This window comes from Pocillopora damicornis, chromosome 1, assembly GCF_964200805.1.
Source record: "Pocillopora damicornis chromosome 1, jaPocDami1.2, whole genome shotgun sequence".
Classification (NCBI taxonomy): Eukaryota; Metazoa; Cnidaria; class Anthozoa; order Scleractinia; family Pocilloporidae; genus Pocillopora; species Pocillopora damicornis.
This window is the reverse complement of record NC_142670.1, coordinates 29,301,468-29,318,409: the sequence shown is the minus strand read 5'-3', so window position 1 is coordinate 29,318,409 and position 16,942 is coordinate 29,301,468. Positions and strand designations below refer to the sequence as shown.

The following is a 16,942-nucleotide window of genomic DNA, read 5'->3' as shown; positions in this document are numbered from 1 at the left end:
CGCCAAAATTTGCGTTGTCTGAGAACAGAAACTTCCTCGACAACTTATTTAATGTTCCATTTAGTACTCAACACTGCTCACTCACGTTATGTCGAAGTTGCGATGTGCCACTGTTAGAAAAGATAAACACATCCAGCAGATGGATTTCTCTAGCTAGAAATACAATTTCTGTAAATCGATATCTTCCTCGGTGTTGCTGCCTAATGTCCTGACAAGCTGGGTTTTCTAACTTTCAGGAAATTGTCTTAAATAAGAAGGACTAGAATGCCTTGCTTGGAAAAATATTCGCAAAGCATGCAATTTGTCATCTTGGTTAAATAGGGGACAAAGATAGGGACATGAAAACTAGAAATGATGATGGATTAGTAAAGTGCGTTCGATGTAGCTTCTTAAAAGTTTAAGGCGACATGGCTCAAAATTCTGATTCGTGTTAACTCATTTCTTTTGATCAAGAGGTTACAATATTTCTGCAGATCCTACCATGGCATTCAGGACTGAAGCCAGTCAAGATGAACGATATTCACAGGGAATTATAAAACCCACGGGATAGATTCAACAAAATAACCAGTATGCGTTCTCTTACGTCAAACGCAATAAAATATAGTCGAAATATTCAAACTGGCTCACCGTTTGTGTCTCCCTATCAACAGAAGAGCATTAAAGAGTCAGTTTTCCAGACGCAACAACTGGCAAAAAAGCAGTTTGAGTTGATTCCCACCTTTCCGAGATGTTTTCTTCATTAAAAACGTCGAATAATTGAAATCGTAAACGGCTGAGAGCAGATGACAAATGGGTTAGCTCTCGCCGATACCCTTCGGCCGAATTCATAGAAGGAATTTTATTGGGCCCCTGCAGACTTGTTTGTTTAGTTGAACGTCTCTGCAAGTAAATAATAATCTAAGAGAGATCAAACACAATACAACATTTAGGAAAAACGGCTAAAGACAAAAACTGAACTTCTTGCCCTCTACCTCTGGCAATTTTTACACTCAATGTAAAATATTTGAAAACCAGAGAATTTTTTAGCGTATTTCTATCGGTTTGATTTCGGGATTATAAGAAAAGTGAGAAATACAAAAAAACAGGGCTCATTTTTGCCGTTTGTCGTTGCCGCAAACATCCTGCTTAATGTCGCTTTTATCCGAGCCTTTGCGAGTCGCACTTTAAAATTCTGGCTTCCAATTCTCACTGGGAGTCAACAAAGTTGCAGGAGACTTCAGTGTTGACACAAATTTAGGAAACAAGAAGCAGCTGAGTGACACCTGCGTCTGTAGTCTCGATTAACAATTGAACTGCATAGGAAAAACACTTTGTTTGGCCTACACAATTTGGTGAATTAACTTGTCTCAGAGAAATTGGTTTAAAGGCCACGCTCAAAGTAAGCTACAAAGGTCTATAGAAAAAAAGTAAAATAAACGAGGTTTCTAGAAAATAATGGTAAGCATTGTGAACCCAACTTTATCACATATATACTGAGATTTACTCACTGTTTTCTTCATTAGAAAATCCACCTAAAAATTCTGATAGCCAATCACAACAGCGAAATGGCCTTCTCACACGTGCGTAAAGCGTTTCGTCCAATCAGGAGAGACTTGTCAAAACATACCATTGATTTCATTCAACAACTTCAAGTCCTTGCGTGCAAACATTCATAGCGAGAAAACTTTCGTACCGAAATTACAAAAATACTTGTACTTTTAAAAAAGTACAAGAATTATATTAGTACAAGATTATATTATCGAGCAACAAAACAAAAAAAAACGCGAGCTGAGACGACAAGAGATGTGAAGCTACTCATTGAAGCTTAAAACAAGTAACTTAAAAAGGAGGGTAAAGGTAATAGACCTAATGCAGCACAGGCCATAAGCGATGATGAGATCATTATTCTCTACAAAAAAAGCCCCCTGGGAATTTCAAATGGGGAAGCATTGGTAAACACACTTTGGCTCTTCCATTCATTGCATTTTGATCTACCAGGGTGTGGTGAAAACAAACTCGTGCGGAAATATCGTACGTAAGCACTTAATTTACATGTTTTTTGAAATTCCCCCAAAAATTATAAATTCTCAACCCAAGCAATTTCCGCTTCAAGCCTTTTGGAACAGAGTTACGTTTTCACGGTCAGCCACTCCGCTCTGGATGTTACGTGTAGTTTCTAGTGTTAAGTGAAGTCTATATAAGACAGTCACTACTAAATTCTGTAGCCTCTATGTCTCATAGTTGCCTCACCATCACCCCGTCTTCGTTAGCCATCTTTCTCTGTTTTGAATTTAAACATTAGCAATATATTTCACCAACATTTCCATTATTTTCTTTTCATTTTTTCTTATCGCTGAGCAGCGGCGAAATACGGTCATAAGAAAATTTTGGATCTGTCAAATAAAAATATTATCGATCAATTTGAGGCAAGCTTTATATTTAACAAGTTTGCTTGAAAATCTCTAATGGTATCACAAATATTTGCCACGCCGCTGTGCCTCGTGGAGGTAAAAAAAAAAGAAACATAACTTCTAAGAATCCTAGCGATCAATAATGGCCCAGGTGAAAGCAGAGCAATAATCAACAACCGGTCATTCGTTTTTGTCCATTTTTGTTTTTTTGAAGATTTGATGTTGACAAGCTCAAATGTAGTGGTGACAGCAGTAGTGACAGCAGTAGTGGTACCTCCAGCCGAATTTTGCCTTGCAGATTCTTTGCGTACTCCAATCGCAAAGCCTAACCTTGGAAACCAAATTCCTACCCTGGCAAACGTGTAAATTTGAAGAGAAATAGACTGCAACACCTGGGTGTGCACGATAACAAGTAACGCCCAGTTGGACCGAGTTCAGGACATAGGAAAACTTCTAACCAAAACAAACTCCATGTAAACTTTGCTCTGCTACTCAATGGTTTTCACACAAAAGCGAACAAACAGATGTCTCTCGGATGCTTCTTGTTTACCGAGATTTATTTATTTGACGGGAAGGATAAAATAAACTGTAATAACACACAGAAATGTAAATGAAAAAGAACAGACACGCACTGAACTAACGCACAACCCATCGACCTCCGAAGATGGAAAGCCGAGGATCTGTAACAGCTCGCGAAAGCTTCCCTAGTGTTTCTTTACAGTATCAAAAGCTTTTGACATCGAATGAGTACTCTGTACGCGTTTGGAACGTAAACGATCCATTTGCATTTCCCTTCAAAAGATCGAGCCTGTTTCCACCAAGACATGGCCAGACCTACCATCCAGGAATGTGGAGAAGTCAAACTCAGTTTGATAAATTTGCCAGGATGAGTATGTTCAGCGAAGGTCTATCACGCCAATCGCCACTCTTTTCACCAAAACAGCAACGTCGGCAATCTGTGGATGTGAAATACCCATACTTAACATCCCTTTATTCTACAAATGTAACTGCTCCTGCCTCTAAACTTGATAAAAAAGAGGATTCATCAGGAAACCCGAGCTCATCTGCGCAAGAACCACCACCTATTAACAATGAGACTGCAAACATTTCAACAGAAAAGAGTGTATTTTTGAACAATGGGATGGAAGAGAAGAAAATGGAACTATACACTGGTAAAACTACACGGCAAGACGAAGAAGGGGTACAATCCGAAGATAAGTTCAGCTTAGCTATGAGAGAAGAAGGTTACTGGGAACGAAGAAGGAAAAACAACCTTTCAGCAAAGAGGTCACGTGACGCGCGACGATTGAGAGAGAAGCAGACGCAGAAAAGGGCGACTTTCTTTGAGGAGGAAAATCTGCGTATCCGAGCAAAGATAAACGCCTTGGAGGATGAGAATAATCGTCTGAGGAGGCTAATCAGTAACCAAGTGTGATGCTTTCACCAAGTGCGAACTTCTTGAGTAACAAACATTGCTTTAAGCCATCGGAACATTTTTTGAAAACTTCTAAAACTTTCCTTAGGCGACTTTCTTTGAGGAGGAAAATCTGCGTATCCGAGTGAAGATAAACGCTTTGGAGGATGAGAATCATCGTCTGAGGAGGCTAATCAGTGACCAAGTGTGATGCTTTCACGAAGTGCGAACGTCTCGAGTAAGAAACATTGCCTTGAGCCATCGGAATCTTTTTCTAAAAACTGCTAAAACTTGCCTAGTTACATAAAAAGCTGGGATTTTTAGTTGAGCATGCTAAAAAAAAAAAACTTGCAAGAATCTAAATTTCTTCTTAAAATTATGATGACGAGGGACGGCGAATGAAAATATGCATGAGATGGAAAATCATTAGTTGCAAAATGTTAACAGTGTAGAGGTAAACAGGCCATCTTGCCTTATTAAAGATGGCTTAACTTGACTTGTTCATGCTTCTTCCAAACCTACAAAGCGGGTTTTTCTCGGCAAGTCAGAATTTCGGTGCAAATTCACAACGAATGATTAGAAATGAATGATAAGAAAAAGTGAAAAGACGAAAGACAAGAATAACTAGAAACGAAACTGAGGGAGATTTTTGCGGGATTCTGGCAAGACAATGTATTTTGTATAAAATCATTCGCCTCTTCTCCAATTAGACTTAAAGTGAGTTTTATGCAGTCTTTATATGGCTACACACGATATTATGCCATATGTGTTGTGTAACCATTGACAGCCATTTTTCAGCATGTTATCATTATAAATTTTTAACGTGTTTTTTTTCAGAGCTACGACGGGAAGTCGAGGGGACCGCTCCTAGCGCGAGCGGCACTTAAATGCAGTGTAACTAACTGTTTGCGCTTTTCCAGGCCTCTACGTTCTGAAGAGAAAAAACTTCATAAATTCTAGACTAGCCTTCCTTAAGCTGCTCACTGGGAAGGAAAATTTCCCATGTTTTTGCTTTAAGAAAATTGAAGCGACAAACCTACCGGATCTTCATTCAGGAATTAATTGAAAATCAACCGCTTGCGAAGAGAAAGCCGTTAAACTAAAGATTTATGGTTTGTTGTCCGCGATTTCAACTTTCATTGAATAGTTTTTGCCAAGTTTTAGTGTATGTAATACTTTCTATAAAATTTAACGGACTCGGTGAGAGCTTTTATTTAGTCATAGGCGATAGGAAAAAAATATTGTGTTGAGAGAAAATAGTGTACCGCGAGTAAACAAGTGCACACGGCTCGATGTTGTTTTCTTTCGATTTTGCTGCTTTTGTCTTAGTGCGGTCTAATGACTTTATCTAATTTTTTAGAGTTAAGCCCTCACAGTGAAAATGAATTTCATAAATACAACTGACCTTTTAAGTATAAAAGTAAAAATTTCTGGTTGGGTACCCGGCCATTGCGTTCATTTATTAATAAATGAATTTCAGCATTAATTTCTCTGGTCAACATTTCCTTGTTTTGACGGCTTTTATACGAATCAACAACTTGATCGCAAAATAAGGATCAATTCATAATTCTCCCTGAAAAACTTCACTCATATTTGTGTCATAAAAGCAATAAACTACACTTCCTATCGGCTTTACCGGCGCAGTAAACTACTTGGGATGTTGGGAGAACACTCCAGAAAACCACTCAAACACGCATTAATAAAATTATATACCTGGGACTAAAAAAATAACCTTCCTAGGTGAAAAAAGATATATTTGCGCTAATTCACTACTAAATATTTGGTAGCATTGAAAATCGGTGGCACAGTTCTTGACACATAGTCAGCAGCGACCAACCTGGATCACCAATTTTAACTCGTTAAAAGTATTTCTTATATGGCAAGGTAGTCAGGTAAATTCGTGCTTCATGTTTGATCTTACTTAGTCTGTATTTCATTTTATTTTGCACGGAAATGGCCATAAGCCGTGTCTTTTTGTTCTCGGAAGCCGGAAAATTCAGATAAACATCAAGTTTATTCCGATTGCTCGAACCGTACTGAGCTAGGAACATTGGTCCTCGGTCGTTCCTGTATGACACTCGCTGCGCTTAGTCCGCACTGTTACGACCTCGGGCCAATAATCACACCAGTGCGGTCCTCGCGCTCGGTTAGTAAGAAGTTAATAATCCAGTTAATAACGTCGTAAGTCGAGTTAAATTGAATAAAAGTACTTGATTATACACGAGGAAATATTTTGTGATAAAAACATGAACCTATGTCGCAGTAAAATAAAAACTGATACATTTAATTTATCCAGAACGCTTGCAATCTTTGTCACTACTAAACTTCAAGTTCAAATTCAAGTTTTTCATCACTTAAATGGCATTCAGGATACACTATTCCCTACCCGAAAAATAGCGTTGTGGCAAATTGAGGCGGAAGGGAAAAAAAAACAATTTCAAAATATTATTATTGTGAGGTTGAAACTTTCAAAGAGCTCATGCACAAATATTAAAGAGTACAAGAAACCTTAAATAATTGAATTTTAAAAATCATAGCCTATAATGCACACAAATGGAGACAGCAAGAAGTTGTAAAAAACAACAAGAATAAGATGTAAAAAACAGTTATGATTTGCCAAAATTTTGATTTAAGTATATACGTCAACAAAAGTCGACATCACGCATGTTCGATTTGTAATTTTATCTCACGGGTTTCATATTCAAATTTTCTGCCCGTGTAGCCGAGAGCCCAGCGACAGTCTTCCGTGATATCAATGTTTATACGGATGTATCTGCTCCTGCAACTTATTGTAGTATTGTCCCTACATACAATGTAACTGGGAACACGAGCGATACAGTACAATAGGAACCAGATAAAAGAAAAAAAAAGAAATTGAGCAAATGACCACAATTTATTGTTTTCTTGATGCGAGGATCGATTTTCCCTTTTAAATCAAATGCGAGGGTTGTCATTTTTCAAGATAGGATAAATAATTCTTATTTATTACTTGGTCTTTGTTCGGCAGGTGTATTTTTTGTTTTCCCACGTCCCACGGATCAATCTGCGGTGAACAGGCAACAGCGAAATTAAAATGTTTATTTTACATTGAAATTCGTTGATAAGTCGATGGTAATCGCGCACGTACGTTGATTATTGTTGGTAACTAATACTGTTTCCTATGGCGGCAGTGAAGAAAACTTAAATTTGTGCGTCAAGCAACGAAAATAAACCATTTAAAGAAGATAAAACCAATTGATTCACGCTGATTTTGGTGATCTGCTTTCTGAAAAAAAAAAAAAAAAAAGGATAAAAGAGGCACCGTAGACTCTGAATCAGAAATGCTTGCAAAATAAATTATTATTGAGCCGATTGTTTTTACCTCTGCGGCTAATGACAAATGCACTCAAAGAAGTCAAAATTTTGTTATCAAAATCTCCCTGCACATGAATAAATAAAAGGAAGATTGTTTGTAATAATATGTGACGCAAAGCAGGTTGTAAGGTGTTGCAATGAAAGGCTAGAAAAACACACTGTGACTGCTGTTGAAACTGGCGCATATTTTGTTGGAAAAAAAATTTTTTAAAAAAATCAGAAGAGAGTTGCGCCCTACTTTACTACTTATAACTTCTATAGGTTGAAATGAGCAAACACATCGACTAACAAGCCAACCAAATTTACTGTTAGGCGGCTTATTAGTGAAAGCTTTATTCAACAGCTAATTTATTAGAGGCTGGCGTCAAGAACACGGATGTAATCGGAGTGTTAGCAATTAAGGGCAACGGAAATCTGTCCCCGGCGAATAAGAGAGCAAAATTTAACCACATTTCTGACAGTACTCACGTATTCTTGGCGCTCGCTGTCGGGAACCTGAGCAAGGATTTTGCCAACGATTGACGAAAGATGAAACAGAATCACAAAACGGAGGTGAGAATCGTGCAGATTACTGTTGGTTTATTACAATAACAGCTAATTTTGATAAACATTCTTTTTTTTTTTTTTAAAGACATTAAGAGTTACTGTGTAAACCGTATGACAATTGTAGCATTTTTACCTGCTTTTAAATGTTCGTTTATCTTTTCACATGCAGGTTAGCCGCACAAGGTTTCGCCTATTGTCGCTTTTATGCATAGTTAGTCGTTTCATCGTGATTTTGCACAACATCGCAAATGTTACTAGCGACAGTTTGCAAAGCGGTGAGAACTGTGTATCATCTATCAAAGGAGTTGTTCTCGTGAAACACAATTACGCATCATTTGTTGTCCAGAACATGTTTGCGTGTTATTACCAGTGTAAAGGAGACAGACGATGTCAGAGCTTTAATTTTTATGAAAAGACGAAAATTTGTGAGCTGAACAACCGCACTCAGATCGTGGGACATTTGAATTTTCAGCCACAGGAGGGCGCCTTTTACATGGAGAACCCCTTCAGAGGTATGAAGTCTATTTCTTAATCTCCGTTCTTATCTGTTGTCTTATTTTGTAAATAACAATTACCCTATGAAAACGATAGAGAACTGACCCTTCTATTCTCCAAACTGGCTACCAACACTTAACTAAAATCTGTCTTCAGAAAACACAATTCCGATGGCAGGAAAAGGCATAATACAAATTGTCTGAGCAGCGAAATCCAAAGGCAGTTTCAGGCGACTTGCTTGTCTGGCAAAAAAACCTCATGAAATTGTGACAGTTACGAAAGTTTTTAAGACTTGAGGTACGGCACAAATGTGTGGGCCGGATCTATTTAAAAGTCTATAATATCATTGTTATATTATCAGTCTTTTTTACATCTTTTGACAAAAATTTTCTTAGCTGAAAAAGTAGAAGGGTAAATGAAACTTTGGAAGATGCTAGAATTGAATAGGTTGTGCTTAATTTGAAAATTTACAGATTTCCGGCAGATTAATGAGTAAAAATTGAAATTTTAAGCCGCCATTTTCGACGCATTTGAGAGGAAGTCGGCGCTTAGTATCATTCGTCCTTGAAACAAAAGATTTTGATTTAATTACTGTCATTGCTGTTTCCCATCACGTACAGTGTACGAAGGATCATTGAGGTAATTGCAGTCTTCATCCAGCCGTCTGTCAGCCGTGAAGTGCAATATTACATTAACATAAAAAAGATACCCATAGCGGTCGTGAATATGACCCATTCAGAAAGGATTGTTTTCAAGGACGGGGAAGTTTGATATGGACCGCAAATTGCCAAGTCATCCTCATGAAATATCAAATAAAGCCATGATTCTCGTGGGTGATCTGTAAATTTAGCAATTGCAGCAAAGACGCCTTAAAGAAATTCAAATTCTAACGGGAATCGAACCCGTGCCTTACAGACTTATATTTGGACTAAACGTTGGAAGTGGAGCACATTTTCAAGGGTTGTTATTTCCCGTGGAGGAACCTGATAACGATTTGTATCAAATGAAATATATTTCATTTTAAATTGCCTCCGAGAATGTATAGTTTATAGTTTGGTCCCATAGGGTGGTCACGACACTGCAATTTGTCTTCACCCGGAGATGACTGATTGATTACTGCAGCTAAGCCTTGTGCAAAATTAAAATTTTTATCTTAACCCAGAAAAGTTTTAATCACATGTCAATTTCTCTCCCGCTACTTAAGCCACTCCAGGCTCCTTTTCCGAGCTTCCTGCAATCTCCTGTCAAGAAATAAAGGAAAGTTCAGGCGGACCGGTACCTAGCGGAAGATTTTGGTTAGATTCAGGGGAGTCTGGTAACAACCTCAAGACAGCTTACTGCGATATGGAAAGAGGAGGTGAGAGCCTGTGTCATGTTTTGCCGATTTATTTACTTGTTCATCAATTTATGAGTTTCTTCATGGGTTTACCTCATTTATCATCTGAAATTACAGCACGTTGCATTGTTTATTTGTCAGCAGTCTAATTCGAAAATTTAATAAGATTAATTTTCCACCCTTTGATCTGCTCCTGCAGTCATCGTGGAATGCACCGGCAATCCATGTCAGAATGGTGGCACATGTGACTATCAGGGGGAGGGACAGTATACATGCCGTTGTCCACAAGGGTACAGCGGGGATCACTGCGAAAAGGGTGAGAAAAATAAAATCACCAGGTAGAATGCGATGAGAAGAACTTAAAATGGTTGTAGAATCTCAAGCATACATTTTTACTCTGTAACTTTTAGGTGTTCAGGTAAGAGAAATTATTGACAAAACCTCAAGCATCAATGAAAAATAAATCAGTACAAGTATCATTGTCTAATAATGTACATAAAAAATTACGCGTTTATGATTGGCTGACAACCAGTTCATTCTCATGTAACACGAGTGCAAAGTTGTAACACGAGTGCAAATTACAAATAGTGCGCGTACGCTTTCACAATGTCGTCTGACTTGACTTTCTGGGACGTTTTTCGTGCACATTATTAACAAGTAATAACACGATTTCTCTTGCATTTGATGTAAAAAGCACTTGTAAATTTTCAAAGACTACAAATTAGACTTGCCTTACTGGCTCGTGCAATTTTGTTGTCTTTGAAAAAGTTACTCGTGCTTTTTAACACCAAATTTGACTTGAAATTATGTTATTACTTATACTCATTATATTAAAATAAGTAAATTATCGTTATAGTTTTCATCATGGATTTTATGATAAAAACTGAGATAATGGCAATAATAATACTAATAATGATGATGATGATGATGATAATGATTAAAATAACGCATATCATCACTTTCATTATCGGTATCCTCTTTATCAATAGACATTATCATTAATTCTATCCTATTAAGAACATTTTATTTATCATTGCTCTACTGTTTGATATTTCATAGATGTCGCATGGAGATTTTACGTGAAAAATTATCTTCTTTCATTCTTGTCATAGACGCGTGTTCCAGCCAGCCATGTTTGAACGGAGGCATATGCAATGCTACCGCGAGTGGTTTTACATGTTCATGTTCGCCATTGCTAACCGGTGTACGCTGCGAGATTGGTATAGGTAAGTTTTGCGATGAAAGCAATTTCAAAAGGCATTTTATACTTATTGTCAGAAGTAGCTTGTGATTGCATTGGTTCTGCGCAACAAGACTCAGTGACTTGTATATGATATTGGCACCATCATCAGCACGATGCTGACCAATTTCAATCAGATTAAGTTTTCGTTAGTCATATTTTACCACGCTTCAGATCCTTTGACCCCTGAGAGTGACTTGCATCTAATGTCTTCTTACAATTTCACTCCTGACTCAAATATCATGGTCAATGGAATAAAGGAAATGACCACCAACTTAAGATGCTCTTGATTATTAAACTTATTCTCCTTGTCAGTTCCTTAGAAAATTATAGAGAACAGTGTGGAGAAAATGCAAAAGGGTGTTAAAGGGTTAGTGTGGTCTGTGAACCTAGGCCGTATCAAGAGCTCATGCAGTGAACTTTCAACAGCCCCTGCATAATACCAGCTGTCCTCGTTACTAAGGTTTAGAAAACTGCTCTGTAATCTCATTTCCCTGTGGAATATTCCATGTCTTGTCCGTTTTTCAACCAGGTCACGTTACTCAGTCTTTGACTGTTGCAGGTTGTAGCAACAAATCTACAGATCTAAAAATGGTGATTTCTAGCAGTCCACAGTATTTTCAGTTAATACACATGGCCACTTCTAGCGGGGCGGACCGTATTAAACTTTAGGACCACCTAAGAAAAGTAACCATAGGTCCAAACTTTACAACATTACAACCATTTAATAATAGTAATAATAGTAATAGTAATAACAATAATAATAATAATAATAATAATACTAATAAAACTAATCATGATGATAATAATAGTAGAAATTCATACTGCGTAGGTTCTACACTCGTAATCAACTGTTCTCGACAATTTCATAATATTTATGCGTAAAAATTAAAGTTTACACTTTTAACTAAACTTTAAAGTTTTTAATTCTTTTCGTTCCTTTTTAGGGGTGGGGTGTGATAATTACGCAATGAACAATGACCTTGATCGGAGTGTTCATGTACTTCAATCCGATAGTAAATGCGATAACGCATTGTTAGAGGGCTGGTACCGCTTCAATAGCACCGCGGGTACAAGAATACCAGACTACTGTGTGAACACGACAATGTGCAACACTCACTCTCCTGGTTGGCTCAACGGGAATCACCCGACTCCGCAAGAGGGTGCCGTGAACCGCACCGTTTGTTTCAATTTTAGCTCAAAATGTTGCACGTGGACCTCAGCTATAATGATGAGGAATTGTGGGTTGTTTTTTACGTATAAACTGTCGCCCACTACACAATGTGACCTCAGGTATTGCGTGACAAATTAGACTGCGTGACACTAGAAGCTAAGTAGCATAAAGCTGAACGACTTGGCTCAGTTCGACTCAGTGGCAAAGTAGTTTCCAAAGAGGCTTTTGACTGGCCACATCGGGGAAGTAAAAAGCTGTATTAGTTACTAAAAAGAGTGATAGATGTAGATAAACTAACGTAACCAACTGGGGAAAGCTGTCGTTTCGACAATCCAGCCCGGGACAAATTCATTCAGAGCACTCACCATTACCATTTAGGTCAGGAATCAAACGTTTCGGTGGGAGATGACATGGGAAAGAACATGCTTAGAGGAGTTTTACATTACGAGCATTATACTCATACGTATGAATACAGACAATTTTGTTGTTCGCTGCGTTTTAAGTCAGAGTACACATGCAAATCAAAACTACGTGTAAATATACAATAATAAACACGCTGAAAAAAAACCCAGATTATTTACAGTATGTGGTTGCTGGTTATTTTTATCACTGCAATATTTCCTTGGAAATTACAGTGGCTATAAATCTTGTTACAGTTTTCGTTTGGTCGATTTCTTTTCGCGATGGTTGCGTCATCAAGCACGGCCTTTTTGTAAACAGTTGTATGGAGCTCGGGCAACTTCTTGGGCGTTACTTAATTGTGAATCTGTAGGAACCTCCGGAACCTGCAGAGTCCTTTTTTTTTCTTGTAAAAGAAAAAAAAGGACCTCAACACTGTTTCAAAGTTCGTTTCGTGTATAAAGAAGAGTACTTTAAAAGAAAAATATGTTTTTTATGTTTTTGAAAGCACTTACGGTTTGGGTGCCGCGATATCTGAGTAACGCCTCATCCGAAGGCTCTCAGCAAACCTTTAAACTGGAATTGGCAGCTTTAATTTCATTTCATTGTACATGACGCTGGAACGAGGACCACGGAAAGTAACATCGTTGCCTCTGATACATTGTTATGGCAAAAACTACTGCCATATTGCTTTCTGTGTGTATTGCGTTTACGTGTTAATTACCTGCGAGTGTTTTTACGTTTCATATCAGGGGCAGCCCAAGCTCCAGCTGTGAGATGGTCATCTTGCGTAACAAGAGTAATGGCAAAAATATAAGAGTTTGTACAGGAATATTTACAACCGCTCTTAGAAATAAAAAAAAATTCAGTCAAATTCTCAATAAAAATACCTCTCTATACTTTCGTAGAGCATTGCTTGTTGTCTGACCGCTTACATGGTTGCTGCGAGGCCATTTTAGCGAGTTATCCATTTCTCGGTTTACTACAAACCAAGAAATGGATGACTCGCCAAAATGGCCTGTTGCAACAAAGTAAGCAGTCATACAACGAGCGATGCTCTGTGAAAGTAAGGTGAGGTATTTTTATTGAGAATTTGACTGAATATTTTCATTGCTAAGATTCACCCTCTGTGAATATTCACAGAGCTGTGTCGGAGCTTAGTTTTCAGTGACTGCACGTCAAGGTAGATTAAGAAAACATATTTCTCTTTTAACGTTACCTTCTTTCTGTTTTTATTTATTTCATTATTTAGTGCAATCTGCGCTAGAAAGATTCTGCACCTACTCATGTCTGCTTTCGATTAGCTCGGCCTCGGTCAATTCTCGTAGACACAAAAGTTTAAGGAAATAGTTCCTATTAAGCAAAAAACTTCCGTGTAACCTCAACGATTTCGGGTAGGAACTCGTCTCGACTTACAGTTTTCCAGATATGGGGGAGGGGGAAGGGCAACTTTAACATACCCTAATAATGGGTCTCTTTCTGTAGGGCTGTACACTTGATAACGCTTGATAACGGTTGTTTTTTTTCAGTACTCTAGAAAATGATTATGTGAATGATGGGTAAGACTCCCACAAACAGCTCTTTATTGTGCACGGTGGAGCTTTTAAAATTATTCACAGCACCTGCTGCTTTGTCAGCAGCAGCAAAAAACGCAAACACCATACCTGCAAAGAGTTACAATGTCTACAGTAGGTAGCGCAATCAACAGTAAAAAAAATACAAAACAAAACAAAAGCAGAACTCTCTGTCATTTCTGTCCTGTGACCAGCTATGCGAGCGGGTATTACTGCGTAAATCTTATTTCCTAATTGGCAAAAGTTGGCTATGCCCTCGCAGGTTGCCTCTCTTGATCAAAAGAGTAAAACTTCTTGTAAAATTAATTGTAGCTGATTGAGAGACTGCGTTATTTTACACTCACATGGCTTTAAGAGGAAGAGTCTTGGGGTACAAAAGAAAACAGCACGGTAAGCTAGGGTAAGGGAGGTAGGGAAAGAAGGCAGCAGGGACAACAGGGAGGGGGTGGATGACGGATAGATAGAAGGAGAGCTGGGAAAGAAAGTGATGAGAAGAGAGAAGGGTGCTCAGGGAGGGTGGGGTAGAGGAGGCATGACTGAGACATGACATGGATGAAAAAAGAGAGCGCAGAAAGAGGGAAAAGGAAGGAAAAGGAAGGAAAGGAGACAGGAAAGCAAGTAAGGAGAAGAGGGCGGAAAGTAAGGCGAGAGAGAGGATGAGAATGAGAAAAGAGAGGGAAGGAAAAAGAAGGTAGGGAAAGAGAAAATGAGAGGAAGAGGAAGGGAGTAAGGTCCAGATAAGAAGGAGTGAAAGAAAAAAACAAAGGGACTGGGAAACAATGTAGAGAAGATATGGAGGATTATGGGGAGGGAGGAACCCATAAATTTATGAGAAAATGCATTAAAACTTTAGACGACCCTTTACTCCAAATTTTTTCTAAAGTAGCATTTATCACATATGTGACGGATTTCTGTGCAGTCACTGGGATTGTCTTGAATGTTCCCGTCGCACGGTATCAGCTATGTTACAAAATGTTTACCACTGAGAAAAAAAGAGGTAGTAATAGTTAGCTATTAACCGGCTGAGGGAAGATCCGTATGGTGACAAACATCGACCTCGGACTTGAAAATGCTGCCCTCTAGCGGAGATTTATACTGTGAGGACCTCCCAGTCGGTAATGAAAATGACCTGTCAGTCCCACTGACATGTCATTTTCAATCCAGGGATATTACATCGCGGAAAAAAAGTTTTCGCTTTCGAAAAGTTGTTAAAAGAAAAAAAGAAAATCCTTTTGGGATGAGATCTGTAGTTTTGGAATTCCTGGCTCAAAAGAGTAAGTCATTGTTCATGAAATGGAAAAAAATATTCAGGGTAAAGAAAATTTGAAATAATTTGGATTTCAAAGTCAAATACTATTATGAAATAATAAAAGCGTCGGTTGCCGATGAATAGTCATGTTAGTCATGTCATATTTTTTGTTAGTTCGCTCTTTGAAATGAAAAAGGAAAAACAGTTTTCAGTCCATTGTAACATGATATGAATTAGTTATTAAAACTTTTCAAAAAGAAAAGGAAGAACAAAAGAAAAATTAATGGATCCTATTTCAATTTCTCTTTTGAGGTGGACGTGGACTTGGAAAAATTACGTGATGGAAATTTTTGTCTACTCAAAACTCTCGATTTATTAAAAACAACAGTTAAAACAGCTATAAAAACGTTAGCCTTTGTGTGAAGTAATTCCCTTCAGCTTATGCGGATAAATGAAATCAGAGTCTTACAGAGAAAAGGGACAATCAACATTGAGGTACTTAACATAGGAGCTTCGTTTCTTTCTGTTCTTATTTCATAATAGTTTAATTCCATGGCTCACTAAACGGTACAAAAATTAGTTTTGAAAGTGGTCAGCATTTTTTTTGTTGATAGGAAATTATCTTCCTAGATGTCGACAGATGGCGATCTTTTCGATGAAATTATTTTTGATATGTTTATTACCACAATATCTATTCTAAACTCATAGTTCTGTAATTCGATTATTTTAGTTTCTTTCTCTGTTTTTGTGATTTTTATGTTATCGTTGGTGCATTTCCCGCATTTTGTGAGACACAGAGGACACGAAAAAAGGGAAACATAAACATTTTTTTCATAACCCTTCATATAATTTCCCAGAATCAAATTTCTCCTTACCAATAACGGTCCATTTTCAAGAAGAATGATGTTGAGAATTTAGGAAATTGATCACATAAAAAAGACTCAAAATTCTTCGACAAACAAAAATAGTAGAATTACCCTCGGAATAATAAACACGAGTGTATGTTTTGAAATGGTATTTTATGATGGAGATGTGAATTTTACCAAAAGGGAAACATGTTCCTTATAAGTTGTTCAAACGTTAATTTGAAAGTTAAAGTACATCCGAGGAAAAAGACACGAGGCAATCAGTTTGTAAACGATAAACAGTTATATTCGCAGAGTAACGGCCATAATCTTTAAAAAAAAAAAAGTTTACTACTGTTCGATTTTGTCGAGTCGTCCCATAAGCCGTGTTTTAAAATGTCTTGATAAGAAACTGAATAACAACCGGAAGAAAAAGAAAACATATGCTGAATTAATTATTCTTTTTACGTGATGTAAAAAGCGCACAATGCGTTCAATAGAGTGATAAAGGCACAATTTCTCTTTCTATCTTCAATTTACGTAGATACTTAAGCAGATTCAGTTGGCTATGAGAATAACCAGACCGGTTAGACCACAACATTGCAAACCTAACATTTCTTTTGCTTTTTACATCTAAAGATTAATAAAACGGATATAAATAGTTTTTTGCGACGTTCGCACCATAAGTAAACAAAAGATAACTAGTATATTTACATTAAGATCAAATGTCTAAAGTATTTCTCTACTATAAAAACAAATTGATTCTTTTCAGTTTTTAACCATAGTACCTGTGAGTTACGCTCTAAATGTGCATTTTACGCTCTGTCAAAACCAATACACAACGAAATGAGTAAATTTTGAATCAATTCATAATAACACTTCATTTAATTCATCGAAATCTCAATTCCCTTCACCAACATCGATAT

At 37.5% G+C, this 16,942-nt stretch overlaps 2 protein-coding genes across 2 annotated transcripts; both read left to right on the top strand.

Annotated features, from left to right (window-relative positions):
- The first annotated feature begins 2,920 nt into the window (after positions 1 to 2,920).
- Positions 2,921 to 5,281, top strand: LOC113664197 (uncharacterized). Its single transcript, XM_027179789.2, has one exon. It carries the CDS (start codon positions 3,055 to 3,057, stop codon positions 3,823 to 3,825), a length of 771 nt encoding a protein of 256 aa, XP_027035590.2. The 5' UTR covers positions 2,921 to 3,054; the 3' UTR covers positions 3,826 to 5,281.
- A 2,010-nt stretch (positions 5,282 to 7,291) lies between these two features.
- LOC149053176 (uncharacterized) lies at positions 7,292 to 12,531 on the top strand. Its single transcript, XM_089189161.1, has 6 exons — positions 7,292 to 7,710; positions 7,874 to 8,216; positions 9,404 to 9,556; positions 9,735 to 9,851; positions 10,648 to 10,761; positions 11,723 to 12,531. The coding sequence occupies exons 1-6, from the start codon at positions 7,687 to 7,689 to the stop codon at positions 12,085 to 12,087; spliced, it is 1,116 nt and encodes a 371-aa protein (XP_089045287.1). The 5' UTR covers positions 7,292 to 7,686; the 3' UTR covers positions 12,088 to 12,531.
- The last annotated feature ends 4,411 nt before the right edge of the window (positions 12,532 to 16,942 follow it).